This window comes from Melanerpes formicivorus, unplaced genomic scaffold, assembly GCF_026170545.1.
Source record: "Melanerpes formicivorus ecotype bairdi unplaced genomic scaffold, bMelFor1.0.p_v2 SCAF_5, whole genome shotgun sequence".
In the NCBI taxonomy this organism is placed as follows: Eukaryota; Metazoa; Chordata; class Aves; order Piciformes; family Picidae; genus Melanerpes; species Melanerpes formicivorus.
Genome location: NW_027142357.1, coordinates 37,106,754 through 37,119,965, shown reverse-complemented (window position 1 = coordinate 37,119,965; position 13,212 = coordinate 37,106,754). Strand labels below are relative to the sequence as shown.

The following is a 13,212-nucleotide window of genomic DNA, read 5'->3' as shown; positions in this document are numbered from 1 at the left end:
TGAAGCACTGGAATGGGTTGTCCAGGGAGGTGGTTGAGTCCCTGTCCCTGGAGGTGTTTGAGCCCAGGCTGGACGAAGCTCTGGGCAGCCTGATCTAGTGTGAGGTGTCCCTGCCCATGGCAGGGGGGTTGGAACTAGATGATCCTTGTGGTCCCTTCCAACCCTGACTGATACTGTGATACTATGTCCCAGCCTGGGGAGTTGTCTTGCAGTCTGTCTGCCCTTCACTTTGTTCATCCAGAAATGCTCTGAAACCTTCCAGCAGCTGCCACCAGAATGATGCATTCCTCCAAAATTCATTGCAATCCTGACCATGGCCATTAGAAAGAGAGAGTCAATGCATTCCAAACTGTTCCAAGAAGCATTTTACAATTCTTTAGTCAAACCACTCCCCCCCACACACACCAACCCCCAAGAAAAAAGACAGAAAGAAGAAAGAAACCCTTCTACAGCTCTGCAATCTATTGAAGAGGAGCCCAGCAATCTACTGGAGGTTCATCTTCCTCTGAGCACGTGCCTCTGGATGAGGTGAGTGCTAATGGGGCTTCTTGGAACGTTTTAGCATTGGTCAGACACCAAGAGTCCCCAGAGAGACCATTAGTGTAATCAAAAAGTTAATTCTCTAATGGGACTGTGTCCCCACACACACTCTCCTTACCTCTGTTCTGGGTGACTGGCAGCAGCATCCCCTGCCACCATCCCAGTGCTGATGGTGCCACGAAGCTGCTGAGTTGGGCACTTGGTCCTGGCTCTTCCTTGGTGCCTTCTGCAGCATTGAGTGTGAAGCACAAGCTAAGCCCAGGCCTCGTGTTCTGCCTCCTGCCTGGCCTCACACAGTCAGGACTTAACCTTCTGCCCCTTCACAACCAGCCAAAAGCACAAGCAGAGAGACCCCAGCTTGGAGGAGGACAGCTGCTAGAGGTGCTCCTGGAATGGTGTCCTCAACCTGTACGTCCATAGTGGTGCAGACAAGACTGCATCACTGCAGGGCCCACATCGCTGTGTGACACCAGCCTGGCGCCATGGGCTCAGGGGGCACTGCACGTCAGGGCTCACTCTGTGTTTTCAGTGGGGAGCTCCTGCTGGGATATTGTGGAGCCATCTCCTGGGGCAGTGAGATGAGAGGAGATTCACCAGGAACAGCAAAACCTGGACCATCCACTGGTAGCTGCTGGGGATGGCCAGAGGAACAAGGAGTCAAGGAAAGGGCCAGCACCCATTCCCTGAAGTCTTCCCTTTTAGCTTGAGGTCCTTCCAGAGCAGAGGACACTCAAACATTGGGTTCAGGGAAGTTTCTCAGGCAGTTTTTTATCAAGGTGTGTGGTAGTTTAAGGCTATGCCTTTAAAAAAATTTCACAGATCTTAGACAAGAATAGACCAGACCAGGTTGGAAGAGACCTTTGAGATCATCAAGTCCAACCCATCACCCAGCACCATCTAATCAACTAAACCGTGGTACCAAGTGCCTCATCCAGGCTCTTCCTAAACACCTCCAGGGATGGTGACTCCACCAACTCCCTGGGCAGCACATTCCAATAGACAATCTCTCTTTCTGGGAAGAACTTCTTCCTAACATCCAGCCTAAACCTCCCCTGGCACAGCATGAAACTGTGTCTTCTTGTTCTGGTGCTGTTGCCTGGGAGAAGAGACCAACCCACACCTGGCTACAACCTCCCTTCAGCAAGAAGGTCTCCCCTGAGCCTCCTCTTCTCCAGGCTAAGCAACCCCAGCTCCCTCAGCCTCTCCTCACAGGGCTGTGCTCCAGACCCCTCCCCAGCTTTGTTGCCCTTCTCTGGACACCTTCCAGCATCTCAACATCTTTCCTGAAATGAGGGGCCCAGAACTGGACACAGGACTCAAGGGGTGGCCTAACCAGTGCTGAGCACAGGGCACAATGACCTCCCTGCTCCTGCTGGCCACACTGTTCCTGATGCAGGCCAGGATGCCATTGGCCTTTTTGGCCACCTGGGCACACTGCTGGCTCATGTTCAGCTACTGTCAACCACTATCTCCAGGTCCCTTTCTGCCTGGCTGCTCTCCATCCACTCTGACCCCAGCCTGTAGCTCTGCATGGGGTTGTTGTGGCCAATGTGTAAGACCCAGCACTTAGATGTGTTCAATCTCATGCCCTTGGACTCTGCCCATCTGTCCAGCCTGTCAAGGTCCCTCTGCAGAGCTCTCCTACCCTCTCCTACCACCTCTTGGGTGTCAAAAGGAAAATAGAGATAATTCTTTGGAATTACCTTTCTATTGGAAGAGATAAGGGACTAAAACTAGCTGTCCCAAACCAATTTCTCTCTCTTCTCACTTCTTCCCTTTGGGAGAGACACTAACTTGCTTCTGTTTGAGCTTGGCTGCATTGTTTTGGTATTAACTTCTCTGCTTCTGTCTCTTCTCCCTTTTGTACAAGGTGGGGGCTAGAGAGGGAGAAGCGAGTAGCTTCCCCTGCTCTTTGAGCAGAGAGGTTCCTGTGCTGGTTACTCATTGTAAATATCTGTCAATATCAAACTGACTGGGGAGGGACTACTCAGGATCTCAGGGACTGATAGGACTAGGGGGAATGGAATGAAGCTGGAGGTGGGGAGATTCAGGCTGGAGGTGAGGAGGAAGTTCTTCACCATGAGAGTGGTGAGACCCTGGAATGGGTTGTCCAGGGAGGTGGTTGAGGCCCCATCCCTGGAGGTGTTTAAGCCCAGGCTGGCTGAGGCTCTGGCCAGGCTGATCTAGTGTGGGGTGTCCCTGCCCATGGCAGGGGGGTTGGAACTAGATGATCCTTGTGGTCCCTTCCAACCCTGACTATGATACTAAATATATTTCTACATATTCATTGCATAGTGGATTGCAGTTGTGCCTGTACATACAGCTCTCATTTGCTTCCAGCTGAGCTGCTCTGCAGAGTCAGTGGTGGGGGAGGGGGAATTTTCAACCCACCACAAGGTGCTCACAGGAAAAAATACAGTTTAGGATGATCTCATCTCAGCCAGCAATTAGAAATACCTTTGTTCTGTCATGACCAAGGTCCCTCCTCCCCCTGCAGCTGGCAGTCAACACTTTAATTACTCTCATCACAGCAGACATGACTCAGGAGGTTTGCCCATTTCCAGCTGCTTCCCAGTGTGAGGTGAAACACATCCAGGCACTGACCCATGGCTATAAGGGTCAGGCCTGACCTTGTCCATAAGGGTTTGAAGCCCTCCCTGCACACAACACCACTGCTTGTGTTCCACACCCCCTGAACAGCTCCAGTGGATGACAAAGCCCAGCCTGCAAGATCCACACACAGCACATAAAGGAGGATAAAAATGGGCAGGCAAAAGGCATCCTTCTCCCTCCTGGCTTGCAGCCTCCTGCATGCTGAGCTGGGGCAGGCTGGCAGCTCCCATAAACTGCTGCTTAGATCCCTCCCCTTCCTCCTTTGAGCAGGATGTAAAAGACCTGATCTCTCTGCTGGAGGTAGGCAATGGCTCTTTCTGCAAGTTTTCAGGATGAAAACCCTGGCCAGCAGCCCACAGCTCACCCTTTGGAGTCTCTCTGTTCTTCACAGACAGAGATTGGCCACTGGCATGTGCTGCTCAGGGAGGTGGTGGAGTTGCCATCCCTGGAGGTGTTTAGGAAGAGCCTGGCTGAGGCACTTGGTGCCATGGTTTAGTTGATGAGATGGTGTTGGGTGATAGGTTGGACTCCATGATCTCAAAGGTCTTTTCCAACTTGGTTAATTCTATTCTATTTCCCTCTGCCACCCTCTCAGGCTTCAGCTGTTCTTGAGGAAGGAAGAGAGATCTACACCATGACTCTGAGCCATGAGGTGGTGTTTGGGGTAGGGATTTTTGGGTGGTGAGAAGCGGAGACAACCGCTGCGGAGACGTGGGGTGATACAAAGTCCTTGCATCTAGCTGGCACCAGCCCCTGAGATGCAGTCACATGGAGGATGGAGCAGCTTTGCTGGTCTGCAGCCCCTGCAAGGATGCTTTTCCCTCTGCACCCAGGGCCACCTCTCATCCCACACCCCTGTCCCCTCCAGTAGTAGGGAGCAGAAGCCTCCGTCTCCTCCTCATGCAGGGTGACGCTGCCTGGGGCTGGGGGCAAGCACAGCCCAGGGGAGTGCACAGCACTGTCCAGCCAGACACAGGCAGGAACACTTTGCTCAAGAAGAAGCTGAGCTGTTTATTAGATCTGTACCTAAAGAGTTCCACCCCAGACTGGAGGACAGGACAGGACCCATACACCATCCTTGGTCTGCTCTGCCAGGGCTGCAGCCCCAGCTTTAGACACATTGCTGGGACAAACCCATCAGGACCCAGAGCCCCCCACAGCAGTGAGTGCAGTGGTAAGGGGGACACCTTTTTAAACACCCCCAACCACCTCCCCTGGCTGATCCCTGGCAGGCACCTTGGAGTGCTGTGCTGCAGGCCACCACACCCAAGATGACCACGTTTCTGGACCTCTGTGCACTATTGTGTGGTGCAGGACAGTGAAATGTCCCAGGCCCCCCAGAAGATGTGTTAACTTTACCTCCAGATCCTCTGTGGTAGAGTCCATCGACAGTGAGGAACTGCACTTCTCACAGAGAAGGTCCCAGCTTCTCCTCCATGAGTACCAGAGCCTCTCTTCCACTGTGGCAAGGCTGAGCCAGACCTAAGCTGTGCACAGCTCTGCTCTCCCTGGGCGTGAGCTGTGGCTCCTGTTTGGCACAGCTTCTTGGTTCAGGCCCTAGAAGCATGGTGGGGTTTTCCCCACCTCTAAGTGGGGATAAAGAAAATGTGCTCCTCCCAGGTGAGAGCTTCTGTCCCTGCACATGTCCCTGCTGACTGCAGAGGTGTTGGACTAGGTGGCCTGCAGGCCATCATTCTGTCATCACTTTAAAATTAGGTTGAATTGAAGCCTCTTTGGCTTTGGTGGGCATGGGTGGCTTGCTTAGCATGGGCAGCTGGGCTGACTAAAGTCTTAGGTCACAAGCACTGAACTTCTGCCCAGCTTGTATTTAGGGAGGCCCTGAGCCCCTGCACCCTGTGATAAATGAGGCAGCCCTTAGAATCATGGAATGGGTTGGGTAGGAAGGGACCTACCAAGGTCATCCAGTCCAACCCCCCTGCAGTCAGCAGGGACATCTGCAACTAGAGCAGGTTGCTCAGAGCCCCAAACCTGACCTGGGGCTTTAAAATGAACAAAGCATTCTGTGCTTGAGAAGGTCTGAGCTTCTCCCTGTACCAAAGGACCAGCAGCAGGACCATCTTTGCTTCCCTTCTCCAATGCCAGCCACAAGGCCAAGGCTGACCTTTTTGCTGAGCAAGGAAGGGAATTCCTTCTTGTCCTTTCCTATCAAAGCAGCTTAATCCAGGTAAATAAAGATTCTGGAAGGCTTGAGATGGAGATTTTTTTTTTCCCCATGAACAATTTCAGCACAGGAAGCCCTCAAAGGAAGTGACAAAGTGGGAGGAAGCCTTCAGGGACTTCACTACAGCAACACTCACCAGGGTCAGAGGCTTCAGGCTGCTTTAGATGGCTGCCCCCAGGACCCCTGTCAAAGTGCAATGTGCTCCTACCCAATAACAAACCAACCTTCTACAGAGGGCAAAAAGAAACCCAAACAAACCCTGACCACCTCCCCCCCAAAATCCCAAGTACCCCTGGTCCCTGCCTTACTTCTCCTGTAACAGGCAGGTGGTCAGAGCCTACCCAGAGGAGAGCTGAGCCACAGGCAGGGCCTCTCCAGCACCATGGCATTTACCTTTTGCTTGCTGGGGCTCCTCACGCTGGGCTCTGCTCTGGGGCTAGGCACTGTTTGGAAGCAAAGCAGCCTAGGGCCAGGCTGGTGGGCAGTCAACCCCACCAGACACACAGTCAACCCATCCCCAGCCCAGGAGCTGCCTGGGCCATCTCCAGAGTGAGAAATGCAGCAGATTATCCATAAGCATGGCAAATCTCTTTAGGAGATTAGATTTTAGGGGGCACTGGAGGAACAACGATTAATAAAGTGTGTGGGGGAGGGAGGGGTGTGTGTGTTACCTGCACACACATTGAAGCATGGAATTGTTAGGCTTGGAAGGCACCTCAAGGAGCAGCCAGTTCCAGTCCCCCTGCCATGGCCAGGGACACCTCACACTACAGCAGCTTGCTCACAGCCACATCCAGCCTGGCTGCAAACACCTCCAGGCAGGAGGCTTCCACCACCTCCCTGGGCAACCTGTGCCAGTCTCTCACCACCCTCATGGGGAACAACTTCTTCCTCACATCCAATCTCAATCTACCCATTTCTAGTTTGGTTCCACTCCCCCCACTCCTATCACTCCCTGACACCCTCAAAAGTCCCTCCCCAGCTTTCTTGGAGCCCACTTCAGATCCTAGAAGGCCACAATGAGGTCTCCTGGGAGCCTTCTCTTCTCCAGACTGAACAGCCCCAACTCCCTCAGTCTGTCCTCATAGCAGAGCAGCTCCAGCCCTCTGCTCATCCTCATGGCCCTTCTCTGGACACCTTCCAGCACCTCCAGGTCCTTCCTGTGCTTGGGGCTCCAGAGCTGGACACAGTACTCCAGGTGGGGTCTCACCAGAGCAGAGCAGAGGGGGAGAATCACCTCCCTCGACCTGCTGGCTCTGCTTCTCTTGGTGCAGCCCAGGATCTCATTTGCTTTCAAGACTGCAAGTGCTCACTGCTGGCTCCTGTTGAGTTTCTCATCCACCAGCAGCTTCAAGTCCTGTTCTTCAGGGCTGCTGTCAAGCCAGTCCCTGCCCAGCCTGTATCAGTGCTTGGGATTGCCCTGACCCACATCCCATGGGAGCTCTCCTGCTGCCCAGGCCTGGACAGTTTAGGGGGAAAAGCAGCAACACTTAGGCTCATCTGACTGCCCAGGCACTTGGAAAGGAGGTTAAATAGCAGAGGCCACAGGAGATCCCCCACTGAGCTTTCCCCACTCTGCTCCTAGCTACACACCCTCCAGCTCCCTCAAGCACTGGGCACAGCCCTGCTGCTCCTGCTGTTCTCCAATCCTCCTCAGGAGCAAAGTACAGCGCTGAATGGCTAACCCCCAAGACCAGGGACAAGACACTGCTACAAGTTACTAGTTAAGACTATTTTCCACTCAATTTGCTTGACCCAAGCTTGCCAAATAGTTACCCAATTAAGAAGAACCTCCCAGATTAATTCATATTTGCTGGTGCAGTCACTTAATGGTTGGACTCAATCTTAGAAGTCTTTTCCAACTAAAACAATTTTAGGATCCTCTGATTTCAAATGGTTCAAAGCCTGGACCAAACCCACTTCCCCAGCAGGCCATGAACATGAGTTTTGTTTCAAGCAATCCCTGGATGCTTTTTGATCCAAGAGGAAGTTCCTAGGAGCAGCACTGGTGGAAATGTCCTTGTCTGGCTCATCATGGGTGCTCAGAAGTGCCAGCAGTGGGTAGGTTTTTCTGCTCTGCTTGGATAATCTCCATCACCCAGTGAAGGACATTAATGGGGTGGTTTATGGGGTTTATGCTCTGTAGAGAGGCAGAGCCAAGACTCCAAGCTTTAACCCATGCTGAAGTTCCTCAGACAAACCTGGCAGACTTGGAGGCCAGTGGTTCCCAGATCCCAGCCCTGGCAGAGCCCCAGAGCTCCTGAGACAGCAGAGCAAACCCCTGCAGGGTACACGAGGCTGCTTCCAACTCCAAGCCCTGCTGTTCCTCTTCACACAGTACTGCTCAGAAGAGGCTACAGCACAGAGATGGATCTGGTAAGGCAACATGGCCTTCTTCTCTAACACTTGGTAAGAGGTTGTGTCTCAGTGTGTTTGAGAAAGGCACCACACACTCAGCCAACACGGTCAGAGCTGTCACTAGCCATCACAAGATCATCCCCTCCTCCAACACCCCCAACTGGGAAACAAACCTGTACTAAAACCTGGCCAGCCACCCTGAACTCACAGTGCACACTGAAGTGTCACCTTGGGCTCTGACCTGCCCACCTGTAAAGCCACCTCTCCTCCACTGCCCCAGGCCCCAAATGCTGTCCCTGCTGGCCTGTGGTTACTGAACAGCTCAGCATCTAGCACACACCAGTTTAAAGCAAACTGGGATGCAGCCAGGCAGCTGAGCCTCTCCTTTCCTGCTGAAAACACTCAAACCTAACCAGACCCTGCTTTTCCTCTGTTTTTTTGCCAGCACTGGATCTGCTCAGGTCCATAATTAGTATAATTAAGAGACCCAGCCACAGGGGTCAACCCAGTCAGGTCTGCAGAGCTGCAGGATCTCATCCCCATGCAGCACCTACCCTACAAACCTGGCTGGTGCTTCTACACCAGAAATGGAGAGACAGAAAGGCTTCCTGCTTGGCCAGAGTGGGACAAGGGAGAGTGGGGCTGAGAAGGAATAATCAGGGGCAAACAGGAGGCCAGGAGCTGCTGGACTCAAAGCACAGAGGAGAGCCTCAGGAAAATGCTTTAAGCCAGAGAGGAAGGACATCTGAGTGGTCAGTGACTGTCCAGGCCCTGGATCATTCAGAGGATGGGGCCCACAAGTAAAGGAGGTCTTCTCCAAGGCATGACCACTGCCCAGTGACTCTTCCACTTGCCATAACAGAGGTGACAGCATGAGAGGTATGGGCAGAGAGAGCTCTTTTCAGGATCCCAAGGGGAATTCTTCCCAGTACCTCCCTCTGCAGCCAGGCTCTGGGATGTCTGCAGGGACAGGCTGTCACGTCCAAGGAGAGTCCACCAGTTCCCTGCTGCGCTGTTCTGAGCACCACCCCCAGCCAAGCAACTGCCAACAGCCTCAGGAGCTTGGTGTTCCCCCCAGGACAGACCTGGAGCTGCTTTCCTCTCCTGTAGGATGCCTACTGTTGCATTAGCACAGAGATTGCATCAGGTTGGAAAGGGACCCTCAAAAGTCATCTTGTCCAACACCCCTGCGGTCAGCAGAGTTGCCTCCAACTAGATCAGGCTGCCCAGGACCACAGCAAGTCAGATCTTGAATGTCTCCAGGAACAGGGCCTCAACCACATCCCTGAGCAACCTGTTCCAACGTCTCACCACCCTCATTGTGAAGAGCTTCCTCTTGAGGTCCAACCTAAATCTGCCCCCTGCTCCAGTCTCAAACCACTGCCCCTCATCCTACCCCCACTCAGACCCTTCTGAACAGCCCCTCCCCAGCCTTCCTGTTGGTGCCTTCCTGGCATTGCAAATGCAGCTCTAAGGAGCCTTCTCTTCAGGCTGAACGATTTCAGCCTGGCCTCAGAGCAGAGGGTGCTCCAGCCCTCTGGGTCACCAGCAGGAACAGAACTGAAAAGCCACTCTTCAGTTTGACTTGAAAACATTCTATTTAATTTATACAAATAACTACTAAATAGAAAAAGTAGATTAAAACAAAATAGTTATTATTTGTTTTTCCTCTTTTTATGGCAGAGTTTAAATGCATATTATATAGCTTAGAAGAGATAAAATGCATTTATTTATGTATTTGTTTATTTATTTCCCCCCCCCTTCCCCCCCCCAAAGCATTCATGACCTAAAACTCTCCTTCCTGCCTCCACTGCTTTCCTGTCCAGGCCTGGTTGAGAGAGCAGAGGTGACAGGGTGTGGGTAGTAATGGCTGTAGAGACCTTTCTGCGCTCCAAACTGAGGACAGGTTACAGACCACACAGCTACACAAATGTGAAGCACTTGAACAAAGCAAAAACAGTTGACTAATTGAGCTGGAAGATGAGAATACAGAGAAACAAATCACCTCTCAGGTTACTACGCTGTGTCACCAAAAAAAATCATACAGGGAAGGAACTGGGAGGGGGGGGGAAAAAAAAAGAGAGAGGCCACATAAAAAGAAGCTTTAAACCTTTATGCACTTAATGTTTTTAACAGTTTAAAAAACCCAAAAAAGGAAGAAGAAGAAGAAGGAGGAAAACCAACTGGTGAGTGCACTATGTAATAAATAAATTGGCAGGGCTGGGGTTTGGGGTGGGGGGGTTTTTTACTTGTGTGTGTCAAGGAGGAGTTCCTCACTGCTCAGCATTGTTTGTAAACATCAGTACACGTGTAAAAGGCTTCTTGAAAACAAAAATAAAACACCCCAGAAGATATCTGACAGGTAACAGTTTGCAGCTCCCCTCCCCACCCGCCCCCCCACCCCCCAGCTCCCTACCAACTTGGGCACAGATCAATTGCATGCCGCAGCCAAATCGAGGTGGGGTTTGGCCAAGCCTTGTCATCCAAAGTAACAGTGACAGTGCAAAGTCAGGAATGCAAAGAATTCCTAGTGCAATAAAAGAAGAGAAGCACAGGCAATATTGCTGATTAAAATCCACCACTCCCCTCCCAGGCCTTCGCCCACCCCCTTGCCCCTCCCCACCCCCCCCTCCCCGGAGCGGAGAGGAGAACAACAGAAAACCCAAACGAAACGAAAGAGGAGGGGGAAACAAAAATGGAGAAGCTGTTCAAAGCCATCATTTAATGCCCCGATCTTGGGTTAGGATTTCTCTGTCTTCCTTCAGGCCACTACCTTTGCAACAGTCCATCCAGCTGAGTCCTTGTAGCTTGTCCCTTGGTGAAATGCCCCTGGCGGCCACTCTGCAAGGTCCCTCGGGTTCTGCTGGCCCCCAGGCGGGCGGCGGCAGGGTGAGAACTTCTGTCTCCTCCGAGCAGCCCCCCGTGGGGAACCACCACAGAAACTGTCCAGCCAGGCTGCTTTGGGGCCAGACAGATGCCTTCCTACTGGGAGAGCACCACCAGGAGAAGGTCAACAGTCAGCTTTCAGTTTGTCTAAGGAATTGTCAATTTTGGTCAAAGTCTTTTTGATGCGCAGGGCTGTGAGTCGCGCCGAGGGGTTCTGGTACCAGCATTCCTTCATCAGCTTGGCAAGGGACGTCAGTGTCTGGGGACAAACACACACACACCACCTCTGAGTGCTTCCAGGTGTGGAGAAGCACCCAGAGAAGTCAGAGACAACGGGGCTGAATTATAGAGTTGTTGGGGCGGGAAGGGACGTCAAGAAGCCACCAGTTCCAACCCCCTGCCATGGCCAGGGACACCTCACACTACAGCAGGTTGCTCACAGCCACATCCAGCCTGGCTGCAAACACCTCCAGGCATGAGGCTTCCACCACCTCCCTGGGCAACCTGTGCCAGTGTCTCATCGCCCTCATGGGGGAGAGCTTCTTCCTAACATCCAATTTCAATCCACCCATTTCTAGTTTGGTTCCATTCCACTTTCCCACTCCTATCCCTCCCTGACACCCTCAAAAGTCCCTCCCCAGCTTTCTTGGAGCCCCCTTCAGATCCTGGAAGGCCACAATGAGGTCTCCTTGGAGCCTTCTCTTCTCCAGACTGAACAGCCCCAACTCCCTCAGTCTGTTCTCATAGGAGAGGAGCTCCAGCCCTCTGCTCATTCTCGTGGCCCTCCTCTGGCATGCAGGCCATGAGCTGGCCTGACCTTAAACAGCAGAGTTTAGGGTATTCTTCTAATGAAGGAAACACTCCACTGAGTCCTATTTCACTGAAGCTGACTTCAGTAAGAGCAGTGAGGGGAGCCAGAGAAGGCACAGATCTTCTGGCTGCAACTTCACCATACCCAGAGCAGCTTTAAACATCTGGATTCACAGCTGGCTGGTATGTGTGGCAGCACAGCTCCTGGCTTTACAACCCAAGCCCTACAGATGGGACCTCTTCTCCTCACTGGCCCTGGCCAGCTCACAGAGATTCAGAGTCACAGAAAGATTTGGCTTGGAAGGGATCTTAAGGATCATCTAGTTCCAACCCCCTGCCATGGGCAGGGACACCTCCCACTACAGCAGGTTGCTCAAGGCCTCATCCAACCTGGCCTTGAACACCTCCAGGGAGAGGGCATCCACAACTTCCCTGGGCAACCTGTTCCAGTGTCTCACCACCCTCACTGCAAAGAATGTCTCCCTAATCTCCAATCTGAATCTCCCCTCCTTGAGCTTCAATCCATTCCCCCTCACCTTGTCCCTGCAAGTCCTTTGCAAAACCAACCTCCACAGTCCAGCAAAAAGGAACAGAAGAGCTGGACAGCCTGGAGAGGTTCTGATGAAGAGCACAAATTTCAGCACCAGCCTCTCAAAAGGAACAACAGCCCTTAGCCTGTAGGCTGGAGAGACCAAGGCTCAGCTCTCCATCTGCACACTTGGAAGCCACAGGAAGTCCTGCCCAGGCTAGGTGTCCCTTAAGGAAATTCCCCCTTGGAAGGGGAACACCACCACAGGCAGAACAGCTTTGAAATAGCTTTTTAAATGATAACTCCTGCTCCTAAAGGGCTCATCTGTGAACAGCTCAGGCTTCACAGCCATCAGCCTGCTCACTGTGTTTTCTCCCTGCTCCACCATGAAGGTCCATGCCAGCACACTTCTGGGCTATGCTCCTGAGACCATTTCAGTTCCAGGTGACCACTGAAACAACTCCCACAATTCACCCCAAAAGGAGGGAGGTCAGCTCACAGGGCACCCACTTACAGGGTCTGAGAACCATCTGTTGGGAATGTTGGGCCTCTGCTGATCGACACAGACCACTTTCCTCATGTCTTCAAAACTGGGGTCATTGGGCACCAAGTCATAAAATGGTGGCTTGTAGTCTTCCACAATACCTGGGGGGGCACAAACAAGAGATGTTACTTCATGGCTGGGACAGACCTCACCCTCCACAAAGCACAGCCCTTTAGAAGTGATGTCAAGGAGCCATGAGGCAGCAGAGCAACACTGGCTGTGCTCTTGTCTTCACACCCCTGCTTCCCCCAGGGCACAGAAGCATAAAGGCTCCTGTGAGAACTCAAGAACACAAACCCCACAGACCTCCTCACTGCCTGGGATCGCCATTTCAGATGGAACAGTAGCTTTGTAAGAGCCAAAGGCAGACTTCAGAGCTGCATCACAGCTCTGACAGGGCCAGCAGGATCTTACAGATGAACTTTACCACTGGAAGGGAGAGTCTGGCTCCAGCTCCCCATTTCCACGTGGCCTTCCCAAGGCATAGAGTACACCCTGGCTCCTTCAGATCAGACATGTAGTAATAGCTGTGAGATGAAGTGGCTCTGACCTTTCCTCCAACTCTGGAGAGCTCTGATCCACCACAGCCCCACATCCTGCACCCACAGAAGCAGCCTGCCTCCACGTGGCCTGTCCCAGTGCCAGCACACCCCTGCCACCTCTGTCCCACCACAGCTCCCAGCGCTGGCACAGACCTGCCACACATTGCCCTGAGCACAGGGAGACCCCAGCCCCTCAGCCCACCCACAG

At 52.7% G+C, this 13,212-nt stretch overlaps 1 protein-coding gene across 3 annotated transcripts in view; it reads right to left on the bottom strand.

The window, feature by feature from the left end:
- Positions 1-9,626: 9,626 nt before the first annotated feature.
- ACVR1 (activin A receptor type 1) overlaps positions 9,627-13,212 on the bottom strand; it is a 66,701-nt gene continuing 63,115 nt past the window's right edge. For all 3 annotated transcript variants that reach the window (XM_068139189.1, XM_068139190.1, XM_068139191.1), the window contains 2 exons: positions 12,433-12,563; positions 9,627-10,838 (listed from right to left, as the gene is read on the bottom strand). In XM_068139189.1, the coding sequence (XP_067995290.1) occupies positions 10,704-10,838; positions 12,433-12,563 (266 nt within the window). In that variant the 3' untranslated portion in view covers positions 9,627-10,703. The remainder of the gene's footprint in view (positions 10,839-12,432; positions 12,564-13,212) is intronic.